Source organism: Nuphar pumila, chromosome 2, assembly GCF_984573655.1.
Source record: "Nuphar pumila chromosome 2, dmNupPumi1.hap1.1, whole genome shotgun sequence".
Lineage (NCBI taxonomy): Eukaryota > Viridiplantae > Streptophyta > Magnoliopsida > Nymphaeales > Nymphaeaceae > Nuphar > Nuphar pumila.
The window spans coordinates 29,579,139-29,591,127 of record NC_143250.1 but is presented as its reverse complement, the minus strand read 5'-3'; the positions used below and the strand labels follow the sequence as shown (position 1 = coordinate 29,591,127).

General features: G+C 37.2%; 1 protein-coding gene across 4 annotated transcripts; it reads right to left on the bottom strand.

The window, feature by feature from the left end:
- Positions 1 to 2,145: 2,145 nt before the first annotated feature.
- On the bottom strand, positions 2,146 to 10,584 carry LOC149845131 (uncharacterized). Of its 4 annotated transcripts, XM_089997477.1 has the most exons (8): positions 10,192 to 10,584; positions 9,407 to 10,028; positions 7,666 to 7,873; positions 6,393 to 6,478; positions 4,008 to 5,640; positions 3,732 to 3,910; positions 3,264 to 3,447; positions 2,146 to 3,166 (listed from the first exon to the last, which is right to left on the bottom strand). In XM_089997477.1, exons 3-8 carry the CDS (start codon positions 7,823 to 7,825, stop codon positions 2,526 to 2,528), a joined length of 2,883 nt encoding a protein of 960 aa, XP_089853603.1. In that variant the 5' UTR covers positions 7,826 to 7,873; positions 9,407 to 10,028; positions 10,192 to 10,584; the 3' UTR covers positions 2,146 to 2,525. The 4 variants fall into 4 exon arrangements, with proteins under 4 accessions (XP_089853603.1, XP_089853602.1, XP_089853605.1 ...); XM_089997476.1 differs by having other exon boundaries at positions 9,407 to 10,584; XM_089997479.1 differs by lacking the exon at positions 9,407 to 10,028.
- Between the last annotated feature and the right edge of the window lie 1,405 nt (positions 10,585 to 11,989).

Below are 11,989 nucleotides of genomic sequence, written 5' to 3'. Positions count from 1 at the left end.
TTACGCCTTTTGTTTGGCTTTTGAACCTCACATAGATGTATATTCTCCACAAGATACTCATTATTCCATTTACCAACTGCTTATTGTATAACACTTCTAATTGTTTGTTTAACTTCATAATCAATTACTTTTTCTTTAGCTTTGCAAACAACTAAGTAAATGTCACCACTAAATAACATCAAGACTACATCATCATCGTTCAAAACATCTATATAGCTATCTATGTTTGCAGAATAACTATATCGGAGGCTCAATGACTTTTTCGCATAACTGATTTTACGAGACATCAAAACAAAAAATTCATTAAAGTTATTGTTTTTGAAGACTAATATACATTTTTAATTAATGTAATAACTATGATAGTGTGCTTTAACCTTTTAGAGACCATCATTAACATATTACACCAACCACACAACATATAATTCATCTAATGAAAATGTATGAGAAAAGATCATCCATGTTAAAAAAAATAAAAGATTCATGTTAAAAATTTCAAAAAGTAACTATTTCAACCATTATCGATGTACTTAAGAGAATATCTCACCACTAATGATGTTTGAGACGCTAAAAAAGTTACCGATGAAGTACCATCAAAAGTACTTGCTAGAAATAGTCGTAAGAAGAGGGCTAAAAATTTTTGCCAAGGAAAACACAATGGGGCAAAAGGGTTGGGGACCGCAAATAAAGCCCTAAAATGCAAAAACAAACCGTAAAACACAAACCATTACTTACCGAAACATCACATTTAATGATAGTATGAACATTCACAAAAAAATGAGACGGTTTGCATTTAAGTCTTCAAAAAATTTGTGAATCCACATATGCAAAATTAGTTTGCGAAGTTTTGACAAGTTTCAGTAACAAAAAGTTCCTAAATATGTTATGCAAACTTCATACTATATATGCTAATTTAGTGAAATATTTATGAAAATTTCAATTATAAAAAGTTTAAAGATTTAGTTGTGCGAACTTTATACTATATATGTGAAATTAATGAAATATTTACAAAGTTTCAACAACTTTCAATTACAAGAAGTTCATAAATTCATGAGGTCCACACAAAAGATGGAGCTAATATACATTTTAGTGTCATGATTGTAATGCACACAGAGTGCATACCAATTGCAGAAACTTTAGAAACACACTCGTGAGAAGGTTAAAACGGTCCTTTTAAAGCTGGATATTTACAAATTTAGATATCAAGCGGATTTAGAAAATTATAGAGCATGCTGAGAAACACGTCATTTTGACAATAGTACGGTCATTTTGACAAGTTTCCGTTTAGCCATCTGGGTTAAAAAGTATTTAAGATAAAAAACTTCCTTCCATGAAATCGCTCAGACGACTCCTCTTTTATCAATCGAAAACACTTTGCGCTGAGGAGTTATAAAGGTGTCATTTTTGCCCATTAAAAAAAAAGTTAAAAGTATCATTATAAGGAGGTAGCCATTTGAGTGATATAAAAAGTAACTCGGGTGATGATAAGTAACTTCGTAAAAAGGCAGACATTTATCGTAAATATTTGAAAACTAAGGCAGCTAAATGAAAATTAGTAAATTACCCCGTAAATCTTATAGAAACGAATCAAAATATCAATCACTTGCATTCATGAAGAAAAAAGATACTAAAGAATTTTATAAGAACCTAGGGGAGATCTTTGTTTTCGAACAAAATTTAAATCCACAATCTGTAAACATGATGCTCGATTGTATTGTAATATTTGCCAGGACAACTATTCCAAAATCCAAAACGAAGGACCAAACAGCTGAAAGATTGCCACCATGGAAAATCCAAGGTGTAATCTCTCTATCTCTCAAATCAATTTCTTAGATGATGCAACACACTTTCGTTGACACACAAAACTCTGGTTTGAATATCAAGAAAAATGTCCTTATCGGAGAAAATGTATCACAGTTCACAGGACAACAACAACCGCCTTCTGTGTGTGTGTTGGAATCTATAATGATATGGAAGGTTTTATCAATGTCTGGAGGAGTAAATCTCCCTCGGTATCGAGGGTCCGAATTCTGCCCACCCGAACACACACACACAAAAAAATAAAAAAAATCATACAACCAAAAGCCGGTCCTAAGCACATACAATTAAGATGATTAATGACATTCTGAACATACAACTGAAAAATAGTTTTAAGTAACGAAGAAAATCTTCCATTCATATAACATCAACATATCATACTGTTGTGTAGATCTCACACACACAAGCCTGCCATTTCAGAACGCAAAAAAAGAAAAAGAAATCGAATGCAGGCTTCTTATTAAGGACAAAAAAAGAAATTAAAAAAAAAACCAATTATGAACAGATAGCCTATTGCTAATATAAACAAACCCATCAATGTAAAAGATAACCTAATTCAAACCTGGTGGTTGTGATCCATCACTGATATATGAACAGCTCCAACGGTTATTTTTCCTATCAATGGAAAGCAGAATGAAATGAATGCGGCCAACATTGCAGAGCAATACCCACTTGGCAATGAAGAGAACTTGCAAACTGTTTTGCTGATTTTAGCTTGAAAGTTCAATTATAGTATCTCCTATCAAGTCTTCCAACAAGCTCACTTCAATCTCTTCTCCTATGCATCCTGCATCCAATCTGAGGTCCATCCAGTTGCTGCTTTTTGCAAGATCTCTTCCAACAATCTGATCTAACGTCCTGGATTCTTTGGAGTGTAGAGCAAGATGCCAGTTTACACCCACCCATACCTCTTGAAGGAGGTGTTCTCCCATTGGGAAAGGCCGCACAATGGGCCTAGAGCATGAAACTTGATTATGGCATCCCAAGGATCGCTCTGACATGTCCAAAAGCACCTCATTAACGCAATCAAAGAGCATCAGTTGATCCACTGAAACTTCATCAGGTGGATCTACCAAGAGAAATAAGGATGGGTGTAGAGGTTGGTGTGATGAATCCCAACACGCGCAAAATTCCTTACTGCCAGTCGAATTTGCAGCTTCTAATAGCATTTTCACGTACTCGAAATCTACTCCTTTGGACTCCAAGCAACTTCTCCATGCCATTTTTGAATCTGAAGTTGCTGAAAGCGTTCCATTACTGCTAAGAGAACTAGGGCTGGACACTCCATCCATCCCTTGAGAATCTTCTAGCTCCTCAAAATGAATTTTCCGAGGCTTTACAAGAATCTCTGCTGTGGAATGCGGACAAATCAATGTCAATTTCAGTTCAAGCACAGACTAGAACAAGAGAATCAGGAAATGAAAGCTAATTTTTGATATCAAATAGACCTTGTTGGGTGGGGGTGCAGATTTCAGGACTTGAAACATCTGAAAAAGCTGGCTCTAGCACTGAAACCGGACTTGGTTGTTGTGGCTTCTCACAAATATTTTCTGATAGCACAACTTGATTGGATGTTTCACAAGCTGATGAAAGAGACAGGGAGCTAACAGTTGTCACATCTGCTGAAGAATCCTAGAAAGAAATGAGAAAACATAAGATCATATAATTCTGGTAAAAGAGAAAAGTTTAACCAGACACTAATCCTTTGTATAGACGTTATCCATTGAAGAGACAAAGATCCAAATCAGGGATTATGGAGGACTCCCAATTAAATTACCCATGTTGGTTTGGAACCTGACCAACTTGAGGCCTAGTCCTGAGTTGAGAACAAAGATCTCAAACACAACAAAGATTATGCAGATTCAATTTGTAAATAGCAGACATTATTCTTTACTCTGAAAATTAAGAACATTTACCAGTATTGAGAATTCCAGATCGATTTTATTTTCTGTTTGTTCTGGTAAAGAACATAAGCATGATGCAGGGGAATTTCTGAATTGCTCTTCCTCGTGATCAGGTTCAGAAGGACCAGAGAGCTTAGTTTTGCTCATCTCTTTCTCGTCGCTATCTGCTGGTTCTGTTCTAACTTCATCACCTGGAGAAGCATTTAGACATATGAAAGAATCAATTCCTCAGAAACTGATACAGAATCGAAAGATAAGATGAAACACAAGAAAAAGTCAAAATCATACCTTTTAGGATCCCAGTTTCCTCATTGCAGATGCCCTCCTCTGTTAAACTGTCAACCAGAAATCCTCTAGAGTTTCCTGTATTAGATTTTAGCTCTTCAATCTCACTGCCTGCACCAGTGCCTTCAATGAAAGAAGATATGACCTTCTCCTGCATGTCAGGCTCCTTCAACTCCAAATACTGCCTCGCTGGGCTTTTGCATTCCAAAACCTTTTCTCCCTTGGAATATGAAGAAAATTCAAAACCAAGATTCTCACGCTGAGGAGAAGCCCAGATCTCATCAGAGCTGTCCCTCCAAGCGCTCAACCTAGGGGTTAATAAGCTGTACTCAGGCAAGGAAAGTAACTTTCCCAGAGTTCTAGTAGGTGGTCTGCCGAACAAACACTCATCGGCATCCTTTGCATTCAGAGACTCAGACAGATGTCTTTGAACTTCCCTGGTACTAGCTGATTCTCTAGGTTGTGAAAGTGAACGAGAGTATGCCATGTTCTTGTTTTCAAGATAATTGATGCCACGAGGTGAAGATAACTCATCAACAATGACTGCCTGAGATCTCAAAGGCCTCCAATTTTTCTCTCTCCAGCTGTCACTTCTTAAGGGTCTAGTTATTCTTTTAGAAAGGTCAGAAGAAGCACCTCCCAGGCGTCTCTCTGATGGACCTCTGCTAAGCTCTTGTGAACCTTGATATCCATATGGAGCCCTATGCAGAATACCATCCATTGATATGCATTGCTGCTCTAGTTTTTCATCTGATATTGCTAGTTTTATCTTCCTTTTGATCTCCTTAAAAGAAAAAGGAGAGTTCAGTTTTTCTCCCACCTCTTGTTTTCTCAAATCATAGATTGGACTGGTCACACCCATATTATTTTGGACACTAGGAGGCCCAGGCTTCAGAAGCACAATCTTTGTTGAATCCTGAGAGGTATCACCTTCCGTCAGTGATGGGTCTCTACCCCATAATTTATGTCTTCTTTTTGAGAACTTATGTACATTTTGGTTGCTGAACTTTTTATCTACACTACAGTCTGATAATTCATCTGATTCTGATGGCCTATTTAATTTCATTTTTGACATTCGCTCCATCTCAGCATTTCTCAATCCTTGAATATGCTTGACCAAAAGAGAATTGGGATCATGCAGGTGTTTGAGAAATAATTCCTTGTTTGAATTTAGTATATCCAATGCATCCATAAATTCTTTCGAATGGTGGATCCTACCATCTTCTGAGAGGCACTCTGCTTCATAAAATTTTTGGTTTACAAAAGCTTCTGTCGCCTCAAAGATTTTCTTGTTTTCCAATTCTGATACCTGAAAGGCATCCGTATTACAGAATCCCTGCACTAGTGTAGCTTGGTCAATGGTACCAGTAAATCTTTCCATGGATTTAGAGTAACAAGTAAGATCAGGTTTCTTCCATTGGGAAGCTCCCCCATCATCGGACTTAAGATTGCACACTATTTTAGATGTCTTGTTTTGCTGATTCTGGTGTTCCTTAGAATAGTTTCTTTTCTCTGAGTCTGACAAGAAGCAATCCCTATGCTCGTCCTTGGAAATTTCATTGGCTATTAGTGCTTTCATAGGCACCTGATCAGCATTTGCTTTGGAAACCATGGTTTCATCTAGCTCTTTCTGATCCTGACACACCAAAGATCATACTGTTAGGGCTGGAAAACAAGCCAAGCAACTCATCATTCGGCTCTGTTCTGCTCACCATGAACTCATTTGTGCTTGGTTCATGTAGCTGGCGAGCTGAGCTACGAGCATCTCGTTAACCAAAAATGAGCCGAGCATGAACAAAGGGTGCTTGGCTCGGCTTGTGTAAGCTCATAGAAATATAAGATAATAGAATTTTAGTGCACTAACTGTCACAAAAGGTAGCATTGTACTGTTGGTTAGAACACATGACATGATAAAGTGAGGTCTGCAATTCAAATCCCATTGTTGTTAATGTGTCAAACTACAGTATTTTCTTTTTGAACGAACCAGCTCATGGCTCGGCTCAGCTGACTCGAGCTCGGCTTGTCTAGTTATGAACATGAGCCGAGCTCGAGCTGAGTTAAATGATAAATGAGCCAAGCCTGAATAAGATGGGCTTGACTCGTTCGGCTCGTTTATCAGCCCTACATACTGTTCAGTTAGTTTACTTGGATAAAAATGAATATTTTGCAAAATATACTGGCAAGTTCTAAATTTGCATGATGTGTGTGTTGCATGTGAGCGCCTGAAAGTATGTGTGTGTGCACACGCCTGTAGACTCTAGGCCTGCAAGTATGCATGCATGCTTGTGTGCTCCACCAGGCCATTTGAAAAATGAATAAGCTACTCATGGTTGAGACGACAATCTGCTAGACCAAAGATATGTCAGAAAGGGTATTCAGATGAATTACCACTACATTGTCAACTGGACAATAGCTTTCCCTTTGCCTGCCTTCATTGCTGGTAAAGTTTAGCCTTCTTCTTGAATATCGAGAACCTACACACAAGCAAGGTTATTCATCAACATGCATTGCACAAACCACCACCCAGGATGCATCAAACACCATTCACTATGGTAGCAATTCTTTGTTACCCAATATAATTCGAAGTATTGACAGCAACAGTGGAGAAGTCTATAGAATGACAAGAGGTTCTGACATCAACTTCTAAAATAGTAAGTCCATATTTTTGTTTCCATTGGAAATATTCACAGTGATATTGTATGATGCATCTTTGTGAATCTAGATCTGTTAAATATGCAGAATATGGTTCAAGCCAACAAATGAAGTGCACAGATGAGCCCCTTGGTCAGCAATTGGCTGACATAGCCTGCACCGAGAAATACTAATTACTAAGAAATAGGAAAGCCTTGTTATTTCATCCATAGGAAGATGCAACCACAGGACAAGGTGCATACACAATATAAATAAATGAAGCATTACACAGCTGGTGAAACCTTTAAACGTTAGATTAAACATGTTTGAGAGTGTAATGCATTGTCTGAGAACTTTCTTCAACTAATTGAAACCCTGAGAGATTGATCAATGTCACAAAAAGTATTTCTTGAATGATGACCTCACTAAGAAAATAACTTAGTCCAGAATCTAAAAATTGGAAAACCAACTTCTTTGTACGGTGTCCATTTTTAATTCATTTTATTTATTTGTGAAAAATAATATTTTACTTTTTCTTTCCTGACAATAAAGCTGCCAGGAAATACTCACTGAATAATAGTGACAAAAATTCCTAATGGGAATTCTAGTTCCCATCAAGCTTTCATGTCAAATCAGAGTGTGCATTGAGCATCTAGAATCTAGAATCCCCATAAATGAACAAGCATAGTCACTCTCGCTGCAGACCACAAACCAGAAACACGATCCCAAACCACTTCAGCAATAACCAATGACAATGCCCCTAAGCTTCCCATAATGTTTAATTGGCTAAGGTAAGAGATGATTGGATGATTCAACATTTCCAAGTGCTATTAATATTGCTTCCCTTTTTTTTAAGTTATGGAATAAGATCCTTTACTCAGTGAAATGGCAGGTATGACATGGAATAGAAAATGAAAATGCAATTGTGAAGTGAATGCATTTTTAGTACATAATGAACAGTGTTTCCACTGTTTATAGACTCAGTACCTACATGACCATGGATTTATAAGATGCAAGGTTTCCATCTTACCAACAACTGCATTTGCACCACTGCCACGTCCCCTGTCTGATAGCAACCTTAGTACAGAATGACTCTGGCGGAAATCAAAGATTCTAAGCAGACCCCATATGCATCCAGGTTGACGTTTCTCCCGTCGAACAGAGCGCTTGTGCATAAGATTCCACTTCATTATGCTGTTAAGTTCTATCAGCACAAGGTTGGACAATCAGCATTAAACCTGATTAAGAAAATATTGTCCGAATAGATTAGTGCTATTTCGTAAGACAGGCAAAATATGTACAGTCCAGTGAAACTCAGGCTTTCATGAGCACAGTAATTAGGTACTGAAACTTCTCGAGATTAGGAATACATCGTTCAAGCTCTTGGCTAATATATCAAATGGTCTGACCTATTTATTTTGAGTGGATGGCATAAGCACTGAGTATGGGTTTTCCATACAGCTAGTAGATAGGCCTTTGATAAGCTCTTTAACAGCTGAATGTCTTACTTTATTAGCCAATAAGTTGTATTCGAAGTTGCATTAGCTTTGAAGTTTGTAACCCAAAAAGAGAAGACAAAGAGGGCTCCAATGTCATGATTTCAGTGGTTCATTCCCATATGCATTTTAGGGTCAGCAATGGCAATCAACTGTAGCAACTGCATAGAATTGATCACCCGGCCAGGACAAAGGGAAATACCAGATATCAGAAAATCCTTCAACAGGAAACCACACTTACAAATTTTAAAGAAACAGAAACTAACACTGTACCGCAGTTGACATCTATTCCAGCTATTCAGCTGGCCAAATCAAGGATATTGATCTCTCCAGAAATTTGCTCAATTGTGTGCATATTACCAGCCTGATGACAAACCAAGAAATCCAAACATAACCAAGAATCAACTTTGCATGCAGCAAGTGATTGGAAAATCCAAGACTATTAAATAGAAACCACTTACACCCTTGTATGCTATGTCACACAGATACTCCATTTTGGCTGCCGTTCTACATCCCCTTGTATAGTAGTTAAATTGAAAACTTCATAAAAGTGGCTGTATCACCGTATCTTCAACGGTATACATGTGGCATAGCTTGTATGAATCAGTAAATCTCAAAGGCTCATAAATGTCAGCTATTCCTAAAGGCGTATCTATTAAACAGTCTCAGATTTTTCTTAATGACATTGGAAGTTTCTTGATAGTGTCCCACCCCAACTCCCCAAACAAACCAAAAAGAGAAAAAAATAAAAAATAATCCATTTCATGGAAAACAGCAAAGCAATAGAATCATCAAGGCTTCTAAAACCACACTCCCTAATAAGAAAAGGTAAACAGGTAAAATATGAATCAGACAAGCGTGTAAGATAGGAACATGCCAAGGAAAACAGAGGATAAGATTCACGAAACATCAATAGCACAGAAGAATGCTAATAACTAAAAGATTATTATGATTATACTACGATTAAGCGTCATGGCAGCATGCCACCAATAAATTCGAACAGGCTATGATTTTCAAACCCAAAGGCCGCATGGATCAAAGAGCCAAGGTTTTGCAACCAAGAAAAGCTCATCATACTCTTTTAGACAATTAGTTCAAACAAGATACAACAGAAAACAAAATAAAAATAGAAAAAGATAGGCTTCTTGTTATCAACTAACTCAGAGAGTCCTGAATACTTGAATATTTCATATCCACCAGAATGACAGAAAAAGAAAATGTTCAAGGAGAATACATAAACAGCTTATCTGAAGAACTGAAAAACTAGCACCATACCCACTCTTGGATGGTTCGGAGAATCATTTGTCGTCTCAAAGATATTTCACAGGGCATCCGAAAAAATGCTTCATTTTCCTGCATCTGTGAAACAGATGGTGCATTTTCTCATGGTTTGTACATCATCCTTCAAAATATGGGAACTAAGAGAACTTGTTTTATTTAATTTCTTTCTACTTTTTTATCTTGTGACTCCAGCTCAAGAATCCTGGTAACAGTTTAGGCTTCTCAGTGGTCCAAAAGTAAAGAATCAAATTCCTCCTCCAATCTTACACCACAAACTTCCACTCCTTTCCAAATTCGTGTACAATCATAACGGATACCTGAAACAAACAGAAGCTAGTTGTCCAACCCTTACTTTTCCCAACCCCTTTTATCACCTTGAGAGCAAAGAAACCACGAAATCTTTGAGACGACTGGTCTCCACGATCAAAATCAGAGAAAGCTGAAAAATTTCAGCAATCCAAATGTATTCAGTTATTCCTTCGTTTCCTGAGCGAAAGAGAAACTCAAATTCGCGTCCTTTTCCCTCCCTTTAACCATTAAAAGCCACCAAACCACAGAGACCCAATCTTACTCTAAAACCAGACCTCCCAAGATGAAAAAGCTCTCTCGGCAAACCCTGACAAGAAAAAAGCAATTCGATTCACCAACCTTTAACCTCCAATTCAATATCCTCCACACTTCCAATCAGTCCTTAGAGACTTAAGAGTACTAAAATTGCCACATTACTTTATCCAAACATGGGAAGAAAGAGGAGATGATAAAAAATGAAGAAAACCCACCTCCAAAATCGCAAATCCTAAATCGTACGCCCAACCGACCATCAGAAGAGTATTTCAGAGCCCAAAAAAATCAACCTTTTATCATCTACCCCAGACCATACTTCCTTCCTTTTCCACCGACCATCAAGGCTAAGGAATCCAACTTTTCCGTCCCTCTGAGAACAGAAAAAGCAGACTTGGTAGGGTGAGAAGAAGCAAATTTTGAATGGAGGCTGTCGAGGCCTAGTGGTCTTTGTAGCGGGAGAAAAGATGGTGGGGAGTTGGGAAATACTGCGTTTCGAAGATGGTGACCGCAAGGAGAAGAGGGGAAGGGGAAAAGGGGAGGATCAAATGATGGTAAATAGTGAAATAAGATTTTTGGAAGGATGGAAATTGAAGGATTTTCTCCTCTACTTTTTTCTTTTTTATGAGAAGCGTGGAACCGGATGGTGAAGGTGTTGGAAGAGATGGAGGGCGGGACCCCACGTTGCTTTTGCATGAAGCAAAAGTTGAAGCGTTTCCGTTCCTCTCCCTTTCAGAGTTCTCTCTCTCTCTCTCTCTCTCTCTCTATATATATATATATATATATATATATTATATATATAAAATGTCATGTTAGTCCGCTCCCAGGTATTTCTTCTCCTTTTACCTCTTTTTTTAGAAAGACAGAGGAGACAAAGCGTTTCAAACACGTACTATTAGTCCAACCCTCTAAAATTTAGGATCATCGGGCTCCCTCCGGATTTACAGACATTGCTGCTGTCGAAATATAAACACATGCACTCTCTCGTGCACGCACGCGCGCGTGCCCGCACACATACATTAGCTCTCTCTCTCTCTCTCTCTCTCTCTCTCTCTCTATATATATATATATATATAGAGAGAGAGAGAGAGAGAGAGAGATTAATGAGCTGCCCCCCCCCCCCCTTTTTATCGTTCTGCTTCGTTAGACTCCTTAAAAAATGATACCTTTTAGTATTTTTTTTCACATCTAATACCATAGATGTGATCTATAGGTTTTGTTTAGTGGGAACAAGTTTTTGGATCACGAATCTGACCTGTATACAGGTTTTTTAGGTGATCCAAAATCAATAGCTACAAAGGCATCAATTTTTACTGGATCATAAAAATACATTTTTTCATCGAAAAAACATGATCCAAGAGTAGTTTCTCACTAAATCAAGCATTTTAAACACATCTAAACGGTTCAGATCTATCATAAAACACTTCAAACTATGGGACTTAACAGGACAGAATGAGAAAAGATGGCCTAATATATTAAGTTCTCAAGTATATGTATAAAAACTTATAAAATAGGCACAGTGCTAAATAAAACATGTTATTAGGTTTTCTGTATTTTTTTTAAAACTCTGACCTATACCAATGTGATGTATATATGTTTGTTTTTATAGGAATCACTTTTATGGAACATTTGATTCCGATGCATAGATAAGTTTTTATAAAGTTTCAAAAATCAATGGACTATATATTTTCATAAATTTTCAAGGTTTCAAATACCATCTTTTTTCATAAAAAATTCATGATCAAGTGTTATTTTCTAATAAATTAATCATGCTGAATACATTTATGAGGTTGAAAGTAAAAAATACCAAAAGTCCAATAACATGTTTTATTTAACACCGTGCCTATTTTGTAGGTTTTTATTTCATATATATATATATATATATATATTATATTTACAGTTACTACGAGTCTGCTTTATTATTTCACCATCAGTGGATCTTAGGAAGGAGAAAGCATGGGCCACTGGCCGATGAGAAGTATTATACTGTCCACCTAACTCTTTAAAAATACCAAA